This window comes from Sphaeramia orbicularis, chromosome 18, assembly GCF_902148855.1.
Source record: "Sphaeramia orbicularis chromosome 18, fSphaOr1.1, whole genome shotgun sequence".
Classification (NCBI taxonomy): Eukaryota; Metazoa; Chordata; class Actinopteri; order Kurtiformes; family Apogonidae; genus Sphaeramia; species Sphaeramia orbicularis.
The window spans coordinates 17,015,609-17,030,613 of NC_043974.1; the positions used below are offsets into that span (position 1 = coordinate 17,015,609).

General features: G+C 34.4%; 1 protein-coding gene across 1 annotated transcript; it reads left to right on the forward strand.

Moving 5' to 3' along the window:
• The first annotated feature begins 7,371 nt into the window (after positions 1-7,371).
• On the forward strand, positions 7,372-9,425 carry LOC115438989 (histone H2A.Z). The gene is made up of 5 exons (XM_030162884.1): positions 7,372-7,492; positions 7,771-7,848; positions 7,999-8,112; positions 8,245-8,374; positions 8,738-9,425. The coding sequence occupies exons 1-5, from the start codon at positions 7,490-7,492 to the stop codon at positions 8,797-8,799; spliced, it is 387 nt and encodes a 128-aa protein (XP_030018744.1). The 5' UTR covers positions 7,372-7,489; the 3' UTR covers positions 8,800-9,425.
• Positions 9,426-15,005: the final 5,580 nt, after the last annotated feature.

Below are 15,005 nucleotides of genomic sequence, written 5' to 3' on the forward strand. Positions count from 1 at the left end.
TATATATATATATATATATATATATATATATATATATATATATATATATATATATATATATATATGTAAATATATATATATATATATATATACATATATATATATATGTAGTTGTTTTTTTGTTTGTTTGTTTTGTTTTTTTCAATTAAAAAAAAAATAATTCAATTGAAAAAGAATTTCACTTCAAGAAAGAAAAAAAAACCTTACTCAATCAAAGAAAAAAAGTGTTAGAATGCAATTTTTTGGATCATAAATATTTTTTGCATTTGTCTTATTTTGTTACTTTTAATTACATTTCTGATTATTTTATTGAATATTTTAACAGTTAAATCACCCAAACTTGCTTTATTTGACTTTGTTTTCTAGTAGTGGAATGAATCAAGCTACAAGTACAAACCAAAAATAAATATTTTCAATGAAAAAAAAAAAAAAAAAAAAATTCACTTCACTCAAAAAAACCCCAAACAAACACCTTTTCAATCAAAGAAAAAAAGTGTTCAAATGGAATTATATATATACATATATATCTATATATATATATATATATATATATATATATATATATATATATATATATATATATATATATATATATATTTGCATTCAACAATTTTTTTTCTTTGATTGAAAAGGGTTTTCTTTATTGCAATTTTTTTAATTGAATTTTTTTTTTTTATGGTTAGAGCAATAAAGAAACAAATCTACCTTCATAAAAAATAGGTTCAATAAAAAAATTCAATCGCACTGTTTTTTTCAGGCCTAAAGAGGAATAAAAACACTCAGGAAAAAAAATCTCGACTAAGGTTCTCATAATTTATGCATGAAAGGGTTAAAGTGACAATTTCTGGTTAGAACACGACAATTATTTCAGAAATAATAATGACACTGAGTAACATCTAGCAAAAATGAAACAAACTCTGGAGCATTTTGTAAACTTTGTAGTTGATAGCAAAAGTACCCTAAAGCTGAAATGAAATGAAAGTATTTATTGCAATAATATTAACCCTTTCATGCATGAATTATTCGAACTTTTGTTGAGATCTTTTCTTGAGTGTTTTTATTCCTCATTAGGCATGAAAAAACAATGCAATTGAGTTTTTTTTTTTTTCATGGATTTACAAAAAATGTCCACATGGCTACACCATGCATTTTATCCTTGAAGCACAGAAACATGTATTTAAAACCTAATATTAGAAAGTGATATGAAAACAATGAAACAAAAACATTTTTAACGCAGCTAATCTGATGTTTTCTCACATTTGAACCCTTTCATGCATAGTGGTCACTCCAGTGGACAGTTCTTCTCCAGTTGTTCTCTTGTATATTCATGGGTTTTGTTGTTTTAGTTCCATATGAGCCAACACAGTGGACACTTATGCATATGTTACTTTGCTGTTCTTGATAAACCTGATCTGTAGTAACATGTTTGAGTGTAAATCAATTGTTATTAGACTGTAATTATCATTTTTTCTTTAACAAAATGGGTTTTTTGTATATTATCTGCATGAAGTGAGTAAGAACTAGTATTAGACTATGTTTAAATATGAGAAAACATCAGATTAGCTGCATTAAAAGTGTTTATATTTCATAGTTTTCACTGTATATCAGTAAATACATGTTTCTTTGCTTCAAAAATTAAATGCATCGTATCCATTTGAGTGGACATTTTTGCCGCTCCATGAAAAACAGGTTCATAAAAAGCCATCAATTGCATTTTTTTTCATGCCTAAAGAGGAATAAAAACAGGGGGGGGGGGGGGGAATCATGATTAAGGTTCTCATAATTTATGCATGAAAGGGTTAACATACTCTAATACTAGTTATGACTCATTTGATTGATTGATTTGATTGATTGATGTATTCATTTCAAATATGAATGTCAAAACAGAAGAAAATAAATAAACAAAACACTTAAATATAAGACACATAACTTATAAAATCCCACCCCTTCTTAAATACTTAATAACAGTAATAATCTTCCTAGTTCATGGAGATAATGTGCACACAAAAAACTTTAAAAAAAAACAAACAAACTGTTAATTACAGTCTAACAATTAACAATTGACTTACACTCAAACATATTACTACAGATCAGGTTTATCAGGAACAGCAAAGTTACAGTAACGGTATGAATGTCAGTGGATTGGATGGTGCATAGTGTCCACTGTCGGCTGATTATGCAACTAAAACAACAAAACCTGTGAATATACATGAGAACAGCTGTAGGATAACTGTCCACTGGAGTGACCACTATACATGAAAGGGTTAATACTGAGAGAAAATTATATTTGTCATGGTTGACAGCTCACTGTTATCAATGAAACAACTGAGTTCAATAAGTCCCATTACTTTGGTCTATATAGTGGACATTACATTTCTTTTTATCCAGATTTTGTCCAACACATTCAAGGGGTCATATTTTACTAAAACCCACTTTTATTAGTCTTTGGTTCATTTATTTGTGTATTTGGACCCTAATAGTTCAGAAAGTTTGAATTTGAACCCTCCAGGTGCTGCAAAGCTATCTTTATATTCATTTAGGATTTCTACAAGTAACTGAAATTTGTGTGACAAATTCAAAAGAGTGAAAAGTACAATATTAGTCCTAGAGATCCAGTGGCGACAGCAATCAAGATGCAACAAAAAGTAAAAAGTAAATAACAAGTGGGTCAAGTCACGCACGTATTGACTTTGAATCAAAAAATTGGAATAGAGATGATGATTTCAAACTTTTTGTAGTTCAGTAGAATAACATCTTAAGTTTCTAAATCCATTAAAATTTTTGCCAACAAAGGATTTTCAAGAAAATTACGGAACTTTTTATATGAACTAAATTCAGTCCCTCAGAAAGTTCTTTAAGAATTCCTTCTCTGATCTATGTTAATAGTGCAATCTGTCATGTTTCTCTTGACTTAGTATTTTGATATACAGTTGTTGTTTTTTTCCCCGTAACATTTAAAGTGGAAATTTTGTACTTCTATTTTGCATTTTATTTACTGTTTATTTATTTGTTTATTTTTATCTTTCCTGGGATTTGAGGGGATGTGTGCCAGGGGAGGGGGGGATTTGTTCTGCTTGTAGTTTGTCTGTGTGATGTACTTTTGTACCATATGTTGGAACTATGTCCCCTTTTTTCTATATGTGAAAAATAACAAAAACCAATAAACAGAAGGTTAAAAAAAAAATCACTAATTGATCAAATGAGCTAAACCAATGGAAATTTCTGAAAGAAAGCATTTAACCCTTTGCTTAAGCATGGCTTCACTTGAATTTAAGATTATTTTGTCACTAATCTAAAAAAAAGATTTATTTTTTTTTCCCTACATAACCAAAAATAGGTCTCGACATGAAATAGCTAGCTTGTGAACGACTTTTTTCTTTCACTTTCTATAGATTTAACTTTTCAAATGTACTTGCAAATCAAATTTGGACTTAAATAAAGACCTGGAGTTGAAATTCATCAAATAACTGCTAGGCATATTCATTGTTTCTTTAACCTGGTGCCAAACTCTTGTATGAAGCAGACATGAGTGCATTTAGAATTGACTGCATCTCTGTGTATAAAAGGTTTTACTTCCCTCGTGTGGCCAAAGTGAGAAACTACAGACTTACCACATGTTTTAAATCGGGGGTGCCCAATCCTGGTCCTCGAGAGCTACTATCCTGCATGTTTTAGATGTATCCCTCTGACGACACACCGGATTCACATGATAAGCCTATCATCAAGCTCTGCAGAAGCCTGATAATGACCGTCAGGTGTGCTGGAAGAGGGAAACATGCAGGACAGTAGCTCTTGAGGACCAGGATTGGGCACCCCTGTTTTAAATGGATTCAGAAATATTTGACATGCGTAATCTCTGTGGAAGTAAATCTGTCTAATTAGATTTGGAATAATAAAAGCCATTGAATTTCTAGCACAGATTTTTTTGGCACTGAAATTAAGTATCTGATTGTTTGAGTTTTTTTTGCACTGAAATTAAGTATCTGATTTTGTTTTGTACTGAAATTAGGTATCTGTTTCTTTTGTTTGTTTGTTTGTTTTTAACTGTAATTAAGTATCTGATTTTTTAAAAACTGTAATTAAGTATCTGATTTTTTTTTTTTAACTGAAATTATCTGATTTTGTTTTGTACTGAAATTAAGTATCTGTTTTTTTTGTTTGTTTGTTTTTTTGGACTGAAATTAAGTATCTGATTTTTTGCACTGAAATTAAGTATCGGATTTTTTTTTTTGCACTGAAATTAAGTATCTGATTTTGTTTTATACTGAAATTAAGTATCTGTTTGTTTGTTGTTGTTGTTTTTTTGCACTGAAATTAAGTATTTGATTTTTTTTTGCACTGAAATTAAGAGTCAGAATTTTTTTTGCACTTAAATTAAGTATCTGAAATTTAAGTATCTGAAGTTAAGTAAAGAATAAACTAAAGGTGCACTTATCTTATAGCAAAGAAGTCATCATCACTACTTCCAGGTTCATTCATTTATTAATAATATGACCAGAAACATAGATATAACAGTGATTTGATCAATCAGAAGTTAAATGTTTTGCGTCTGCTGAGTAAAGTGGTCTTTTTAAGTCTTTTAAGTAAGAAATGAGAATTAAACAAATGTGTCACATAAGTCTCTTTTACAAATTCAAGGGATGATGTACCTCCACCATCAGTGCATTGTTGTATTGTGAGCAGTTGGTTTAAGGAAAGTGACTAAACATATGAGAAAAGATACTCCACCACCTCCGCCCTTCAGTCTGATGTCTCAGGTTCAACAGACAAAACCCTCACCGAAGAACATATTGGTATTTCATATAATCTGAATACCTGTTTAAAGCAAATACACACAGACACAAGGACAGACACAGGCATGAAATGTTATTAGTGAGGAGAACTCTTTGTATATACACCATCAAACTGACAGTGGAACAGCAGTTTATCTTTGCTCCTCCATCAGCCTTGTTCATATTGTTCATTTTGTACAGCATGAACCAGAAGAACCTGATGATACAATTAACTTTACAACGATTCATGTGTGTTTCAAGAAAATAAGTGTGTAGTGTAACCTTAACCTTTACATGCTTTGTTTTGTCTTATGGCTCAGATACTGGTTTTTTCTTGCACCTTTGAACTAAAATCTTTTCAAAAATACTGACAGACTAAATATCTATGAATGTTTTCTCCAGAAAGTAATAAAATAAATTGATACTGAAATTAAAAGTCATCTTTATTATTCTGAAATTTTACAGCCTTTAACCCTTTCATGCATAGTGTTCACCACACTGGACAGCTATTCTGCAGCTGTTCTATTGTATATTCATTAATTTGGTTGTTTTAGTTCCGTATCAGCCAACACAGTGGAGACTTATGCCTCATCGTATACACTGCAGTTCATACCGTTATTGTAAATGTGTTGTTCTTGATAAACCTAATCTGCAGTGACATGTTTAAGTGTAAAAAATTCCTTGATATTGTTATTAGAGTGCAATTAACAGTTGATTTTTTTTTTTTTTTTACAAAAATGTGGTTTTTTTTTTAAATATTATCTCCATGAAGTGAGTAATAACTAGTATTATTCATTCATTCATTTTCTGAACCCACTTTATCCTCACTAGGGTCACGGGGGTCACTTGGAGCCTATCCCAGCTACATAGGGGTGAAGGTGGGGTACACCCTGGACATTTCGCCAGTTCATTGCAGGGCTGACATATAGAGATAAACAGTCACACTCACATTCACACCTAACTAGTATTAGAGTATGTTAAAATGTGACAAAACATCAGATTAGCAGCATTAAAAATGTTTTCACACAGTATATCAACAAATACATGTTTCTTTGCTTCAAAAATTAAACACATGGTGTCCAGCTGAGTGGATATTTTTGCAACTCCATAAAAAATAGGTTCAGCATTTTTTTTTTCCCAATTGTATTGTTTTTTTGTTTTTGATTCCATGACAAATGCCCACAAGACAATTGCCCACAACCTTAATGAAAAAAGAGACAAATGCCCACAATTTGTAGTATGGCATTATTCCAATGGGGGAACTATATGAAGCATGCAAATATTGCAGATATTTTAAGTACATATGTACTGCAGATATCTACATATGTAATCAGTATTCAGTTGTTAAGCAACAATAGTCCAAATAGTTATGTCATTGTAACATTATTGATACAGGATCTGAATTAAGCCTTTATTAGATAATAAGCCTTGTGATGAACTGGTGAAACGTCCAGGGGGTACCCCGCCTGCGCCCATAAGTAGCTGGGATAGGCTCCAAGCGACCCCCATGACCCTAGTGTGGATAAAGCGGGTTCAGATAATGAATGAATGAATGAATGAATGAATGAATGAATGAATGAATAGATAATAAATCAAAGAGAAAATTGTTTGTAGGATTTTGTTTTTCAGACTTTTTTTTTAAGAAACCTCTAAGAATTATGTACATACTCAGATCAATCACCCATCACATTTGAAAAACTTGTTTAGTGTTTTATTAGTATTGATTAATTAAAATTAAAGTAACAACGTATACATACTACAGTTTTTCTTTCTACAAAGACTCAGCTTTGAGTAGTTGAAATAGCTTATTTACAAATAAGTAGATTAATTTACCTACTAACAGTGTTCCCCCATTGGAATAATACTACAAATTGTGGGCATTTGTCTCTTTTTTCATTAAGGTTGTGGGCAATTGTCTTGTGGGCATTTGTCTGCACACCGTTTTTTAATGCCTAAAGAGGAATAAAAACACACAGTAAAAAAAAAAAAAAAAAAATCTTGATCAAAGTTCTCATAATACATGCATGAAAGGGTTAAAGGCTTCTCAGGAAATCAGTGAAGTGACATGTGGTCAAACACCAGGTTTCCAGACAATGACATTAAATGCCCCCCAGTCAACATGTAGTTATATTGTATGATACACACACACATGCACATTATTAACACCAGTGTTAGGAGTGGTGGTGCTAATAGTGGGTCATACAGGCTAATCTTTTCATATTCTATTGTATTACGTTTTATTTTTGCATTTCCCGACGTTATGTACTAACAATAGTACAAAAGCGTTGGTCATAATTTCACAAAGAAATTGATCTAAATTCTTCTAATACTATCAAATGATCACTGCCACTAAATCGTGAAGAACGCCCCCGTGTTGTGAAGCTGTTATCGCTGTCAAAACGCATTTATTATGGAATTTATACACAATGGAATTGAATGTGAAACCAAAGTACTACATTTCCCAGTTCGCCTTGAGAGGAAATGTAACACTTTTCCCGCAAAGTGACGCAAGGAACTGCTCATTGGGTAAACGCGTTCCCAAAAACGTCATGGCGAAGTCCTATTGGTTGGCGCATTTCCGGCAGATACCCGGATAAAGGCTGGGTATTTATGAGTGTAGGCGGGGGTTGTAGTTCAAACCGACAGTCGGTCTACGGCAGCAAACTAACAACATCGATTTTTGCCCCGGTGTCACAACTCACTAAAGGATTTTAAATATGGTAAAGTTCTTGTCGTGTTCTATCGAGCTTTGGGGCCGCTATGTGATGTAGGAAAGTAGTTTATTGCGTTAAATATGCGGGAGTGAGTGGCTAGCTTTTAGCCGCTAACGCTAGCTGTTAGCATGCTAGCTAAGTTGTCGTTATGGAATACACCGGGGAAAGTCATAGTGGCCACAGGATGTTAAAGGGGGCAATAAAATGACCACATTATAGTTATGTGAATCTGGGGGATTTTGGCTTTAACTGTGGCCCAAAACTGACTGTGTTCATGTTTCCAGGCTGGAGGAAAGGCAGGAAAGGACTCCGGAAAGACCAAGACGAAGGCTATTTCGCGCTCGCAGAGAGCAGGCTTGCAGGTTTGTCTACAGGGTTTCATTCATTTCCTAAGTTATGCTAATGTAAGCTAACAACCAGAGGTTACTCGACTGGCAGCCGTCTTTAACCGAGAGGCCACTGAACCTTTGTTGTCTTTGCATTCACGCTCGCTTTCTTTCGTATCGCCTCAGTTTCCAGTGGGCCGTATCCACAGACATCTGAAATCAAGAACCACCAGCCACGGCAGAGTCGGAGCCACTGCAGCCGTATACAGCGCGGCTATCCTCGAATACCTCACTGCCGAGGTAACCACGATCACATAGTAATATTGGTCTTATCGCAGAAAAAAAATCCCCCCCGGTAGAACAAACGCCTGCGGTTAACTGCCGCATGACTTCCCCTATGACAACAATGACACGGTGACTCTGGTGTTTCAGGTTCTGGAGTTGGCAGGAAATGCATCAAAGGATCTTAAGGTGAAGCGTATTACTCCACGCCACTTGCAGCTGGCCATTAGAGGAGACGAGGAGCTGGATTCACTTATTAAAGCCACTATTGCTGGTGGAGGTAAGAAATAGCTCTGTAATATGTTTTGTTTTATTTTTTAAACTTGATGACTGTACATTTTTTATTTTAATTTTTTCTTGTTTTCTGGATTTACTGTTGGTTTTTATTGCATTGCAAATATAGCCTTTATCTTGGCATATTCAAAGGATAAACCAATGTTGATTGATGCATTTTCCACCAAATAAGCAACTTTTCCATTTAGTCCAAATGTCAACTATTTTGTAACTCTTTTCTAACTAATGACCTGTTCAAAAAACCCGTGTTTCACTGTACCCTCAAACCTACATATGAAATCTTAGACTACTGACATCTGTATAATCTTTCTAGAATACTTGGACTCATCCACATTGCTCTTTTTCTCAGGTGTGATCCCCCACATCCACAAGTCTCTGATCGGAAAGAAGGGCCAGCAGAAGACCGTATAACCTGAAGTGCCCTGGAAGTTGTGCCATCTCAGGACGAAGTCTGCATCAAGTGATTTAAATGTCTTAGTGTAGAACACCTGTTAGGGTTATTTGTATGGTTGAGCTTGCATTTACTCACCTGGGGTATTTTTTAAAAGTGGCTTCAAAGAAGCTCATTTTTGTGTTTTTTGCCTTTTTTGTTTTTGGTGCTGCAGTTGTGTTGACCTGCTTTTTGTGGCATTCCCATGTTCAAGTGTCGTTTTAATAAAGCTCTTGTTGGGCATTTGCTTGTTTGTTCTTCCAGTCATTTTTAATATGCTTGTTTTATGCATTATTTTGATGCACTGAAGTGTGACCGGATGGTGTGAAGGTATTTTGGCATTAATGGCTTCAGTTATTTACTCAGTTTTAAGACCCACCATGAAGGCAAAGGGCAGTTTGCATGTGGCGGTATTACTTGCTTAAACCGGTTTCTTTTCTTCTGCAGATATTAATCAGTTACAGCCTCCTGTAGACTTGTTGCATGAAATGCAAAGCATGTTTACATTATTTAACCACCTGAACAACAGAAGCTGGGAAACCTGTGGTCTTTTTTTTCTTTTTTTTTTTTTTTTTTCTTTGAATTGCTGAATAAAGACTGGACTGGTGTAGTCTTGACAACCTTGTTATTTGCTTCATTACATAAAGATGATTTAACCAGATTCCCAGTTTCCATGAGACTAGGATTGAGGATGATATTTGGTATAAACAGAGCAAACATTCCTGACATTAGTGTTCCTACCTGGTACTTAAACCTATTGAAATTTGAGTCAAACCACATGGGTTGATACTGTTCAGATTATTATACCTGAATCTTGCAAATGTCTGCAATAAGACATGGAAAGAGTGTGAATTAGAACACACAATGTAAATACAGGCCTGATGTCTACACTCTAAACCAGCGTACAACATCCACAAAACAAGAAACCCAGAAACGACACATTTGTCATTGCATAAAGAAAAAGCTCAAATGTCTTTACTTTACAAAGCAGTCAGCTCTCCAAGAATTGGCATTGACAGTGATCTATATGCTGTAACAAGTTGACAAAAGATGAACAAAAGGCTCCAGGATTTTCAGGACTTTTCATGGTTACAATACAATGTTTCTTCAGTGAGCCACCCAATGCTGCCCATCTGAGTTGATTCTCATTTAAAATATAAACAGCCGTAGAAAGTCCACATCTATTTTAATGAAACAAGGACACAAGCCTTCAGAAAAGCCCCACTGTAAACTAATCTGTGTTTCATTTTTCTGATTTATTTCTAATTTGTTTCTGTCTAATTTCTAGAATAACACCCTGCTTACCCTAGCTCAGGACCTTACAGTACTATTACTTGCCACTAGATGACACTATAACACCATCAATACGTCCATGGCCTTAGACATTCTGATAGATACACAAATAAAATCACCTGTTTTCATAAAGTATTAGACTTGTTTACTTCAATGGATTTTATTAAACTACAGTTTAACATAGTGTAATACTTGAACTGTAACAAACTCAATAGGAGTTACAGTAAATTAACATTATATGAACCGAATACTACATATTTTTCACTTACTATGGGCGGTTTATGGCACATAGAGAGAACTGCACCAAAATTAGATATATGACATATATTTTACTGTTTATCTATTACAATACTGCATGTCAGTGATATTCTATATGATTAAAAAGAGAATTTTAGCTGGAAATGTTATATAGTTATCAACACAGTAAATATGCATGGCTAAATATTTTAGTTGTTACCTACAACTATTAGTTTTTAGTCTCACTATGTGCCAGATGATCCAGTGGGATATACTGTCAGTTAAACTCACCATAAAGAACATTCATTCTACTGGGACAGAACTGACATTGGATATAAGGTACAGTCCTGATTAAATTTGACACCAATGCCCTCAACAGTCAAGTACCTCTGATAATTTCAAGTAGTTTTACTGCAGTATTTCAATTATTGAATACTAAAATCTAATCTAATATGCACATACTTTGGCCACGGTGCACTGTTTTAATCTGCCCTATTGAAGTTCATACTGAAAATTCTATGAACCCTTTCATGCATACTGGTCACTACAGTGGACATATCAGCCAACACAGTGGACGCTTATGCATCATCCCATACACTGCGATTCATACCATTACTGTAACTTTGCCGTTCAAGATAAACCTGATCTGTAGTAACATGTCTGAGTGTAAAATAAATTGTCAATTTTGTTTTGTTTTGTTTTAAACAAAAAGTTTTTTTTTTTTCTCGCATATTATCTCCATGAAGTGAGTAAAACAATAGTATTAGAGGCGTTAAAATATGAGAATAATTCATATTTTTCACACAGTATATCAGTAACTACAGTTTTCTTTGCTTTCTAAAATTAAATGTATGGTGTCCAGTTGATGGACAGTTTTGTAACTTCATAAAAAAATAGGTCACATTGTTTTTTTTCTTTGTTTTTGTTTTTCATATCTGAAGATTAATAAAAAACCACTTGGGGAAAAAAGATCTTGATTAATGTTCTCATAATTCATGCATGAAAGGGTTAAGCCTAATGAGACCAAAGAAACTTAATATTATTTATTTTTTTCACACATACAATCCTGTGCATACGTCTTGGCCTACTTGTCATATACATGTGTTTTTCACTCTCTATTAAGATACAGCTTGAATATACATGAAATATGAATTAAAAATTGTACAAAAATAAATTTTAAAATCTGCTTTTCTGCAGATCCGTACAAAGTTGTCAAAGTCAAATATTTTGAGCTGGTACGTGCAGACATAAGTGTTTTACTGCACTAATCTAACATGCCAGATGTTTCATTTGGTTAAAGCTCCTTGTGTATAATAATAATAATAATAATAATAATAATAATAATAATAATAGCAATAACAATAATAATACATCGGTTTTATATAGTGCTTTTCTAAGTACTCAAAGACACTTTACAATAAGCAGCCAATGGACAAACACACAACAAACGGGGAAAAACAGATACAGAGTGGATACAAAGGACAAACAAAGAACAAATACTGAAGCAAAAAGGGAGAGACACATACAGAAAGAAAACACATAAGAGAAGGTGGATGAGGGTGGATGAGGAACAGGCAGTCAGTTTTCGAATGATGATCTGAAGAGGTGAGATTTGAGTTGGTTTTGAATAAAGTGAGTGTGTTTTGTGCATTTTATTACTTAATGAAGAGATTAGAAAAATAGAAATATGCTATTATAACCTTGCAAAAACAATGACACTAAAGGAGGCCTAAGACTTTTACACAGCTCTGTATAATTCAATGTCTGGCTCCTACAGCACCTCCTCAGAAAAAAACTACTACTACTACTACTACACTACTACTACTACTACTACTACTACTACTACTACCACTACTACTACTATGCTACTACTTACTACTCCTACTACTACTACTAATACTAATAATAATACTAAATAAATCATAATAATAATAATCATGTTGACAAATATAATTGATAACCTCTGCTTTAAGTCAAGCACTTACTTTCAAACCTTACTTTTTCATTTCCATTAAGGTGCAGACCTCTCCATTATCGATTAAAACAAATATACTGCTCCTACTCCTACTACTACTCCTACTACTACTACTACTACTATACTACTACTACTACTACTACTACTACTACTACTACTATTATTACTACTACTATTACTCCTCCTACTTCTACTACTCCTCCTCCTCCTCCTCCTCCTCCTACTTCTACTACTACTACTACTACTACTACTACTACTACTACTACTGCTACTCCTACTCCTACTACTACTACTACTATTACTCCTCCTCCTCCTACTTCTACTAGTACTACTACTATTACTCCTACTAATTCTACTACTACTCCTTCTTCTACTACTCCTACTACTACTACAACTACTACTACTACTACTCCTCCTCCTCCTACTTCTACTCCTCCTCCTCCTCCTCCTCCTCCTCCTACTACTACTACTATTACTACTACTACTACTTCTACTACTTCTACTACTACTACTACTATTACTACTATTACTCCTCCTACTTCTACTCCTCCTCCTCCTACCACTACTACTACTATTACTACTACTCCTCTTCCTCCTACTTCTACTACTACTACTACTACTACTACTACTACTACTATTACTCCTCCTCCTACTACTACTACAACTACTCCTCCTCCTCCTACTGCTCCTACTACTCCTACTCCTACTCCTACTACTACTTCCAACTCCTACTACTACTACTACTCTTACTCTTACTCCTACTACTATTACTCCTCCTCCTCCTCCTACTTCTACTACTCCTACTACTACTACTACTACTACTACTACTACTACTACTACTACTACTACTACTGCTACTCCTACTACTCCTACTACTACTACTACTACTCCTACTATTACTCCTCCTCCTCCTCCTCCTACTACTACTACTCCTTCTACTACTACTCCTACTACTACTACTACTACTATTACTACTACTCCTTCTACTCCTACTCCTACTTCTATTACTACTACTACTATTACCACTACTACTACTACTACTACTACTACTACTACTACTACTACTACTATTACTACTACTACTACTACTCCTTCTACTCCTCCTACTCCTACTCCTACTCCTACTCCTACTTCTATTACTACTACTACTACTACTACTACTACTCCTACTCCTTCTACTCCTACTCCTACTCCTACTTCTATTACTACTACTACTATTACCACTATACTACTAACTACTACTACTACTACTACTACTACTACTACTACTCCTTCTCCTCCTCCTACTCCTACTCCTACTTCTATTACTACTACTACTACTACTCCTTCTACTCCTACTCCTATCCTACTCCTACTCCTACCCTACTCATACTTCTATTACTAATACTACTTACTATTACTACTACTACTACTACTCCTTCTACTCCTTTCTACTCCTGCTTCCTCCTCCTCCTCCTACTTCTCCTTCTGTCAGTGGTCAGAATGTTATGGCAGATCGGTGTATAACACCAACATGATGCAGTCTTCTAATTAGTGGGACTTTATTATTTGTTTGTTTTTTATAGAGTTAGTCAAAGCCACATCAGGTTTTGTTTATGTTTCTTGAAGCTAAACTAGAATTATATGCCGACTACACTTTAAACCAGACATACGATTGACATAATTGTTCTTATTTCAGTCTCACCTCTTTCTCAATGTGTCATTTTGAACATTCTGCCCGATAAATACTTCCTGATCCCCTTTCTCTCTATTTACATCATAAGCAGACACTATCAGGCCTCAAATGTGGAAGCCTGTAAAACTACATAGCCTTTAATTAAACTAAATAGGACTGTCGTGCTACGAGGCTTAAGAATTCAAATCAAACTGTTTTCTTTTCACCCTTTGTGCAATGGAAATCATACTTGACATTTCGAATAATTAAATAACTTTTCAGTGTGACACAGACTTGGCTTGCATGCACAAACCGGAGCTGGTCGCGCTGGCTTGTCCAAACTAATCAAACATGCAGGAGAAGCTGAGGTCCTTAACTGGACAAATGAGTCCAAACACTACCTGGGTTCACTCTTCATTCTGCTCCATTTATGAGGAAATAATGAGGGGGAAAAATGAGGAGGAAACTGCATCCCATGCACCATAACACACACTCTCTCAGTGATCCACACCAGCAGAAACTTACAAACATACAAAGATCCTTCTATTTCTTCGCTTTTCAAATAAATTAACTCTTTCATGCATAGCGGTCACTACAGTAGACAGCTGTTCTCTGTATATTCATGGATTTTATTGTTTTAGTTCCATATCAGCGAACACAGTGGACGCTCACACTGCAAAAATCTAAATCTTACCAAGTGTATTTTTCTCATTTCTAGTCCAAATATCTCATGAAAAAATAAAGGAAGGTCCGCACAACCTGTGAGCTCCCAAACCATTTATTCAGGGACGTTTCAGGCCGAGGCCCTTCATCAGACTGAGGACAGACAAACTTACACAGGTGTTTTATATGTAGCATCTAATCACAACACGTGACCTGCGATACACGTCATTTTGGAATAGCAGAAAAAGTCTATTAAAACATTTCCAAACATATGATCAGTTATTAAATGATCAAGAGTCAAACATTCCAAGTGTCACAAATACAAAATACACAGGTGTTTTATATGCAGTGTCCGACCCACAATA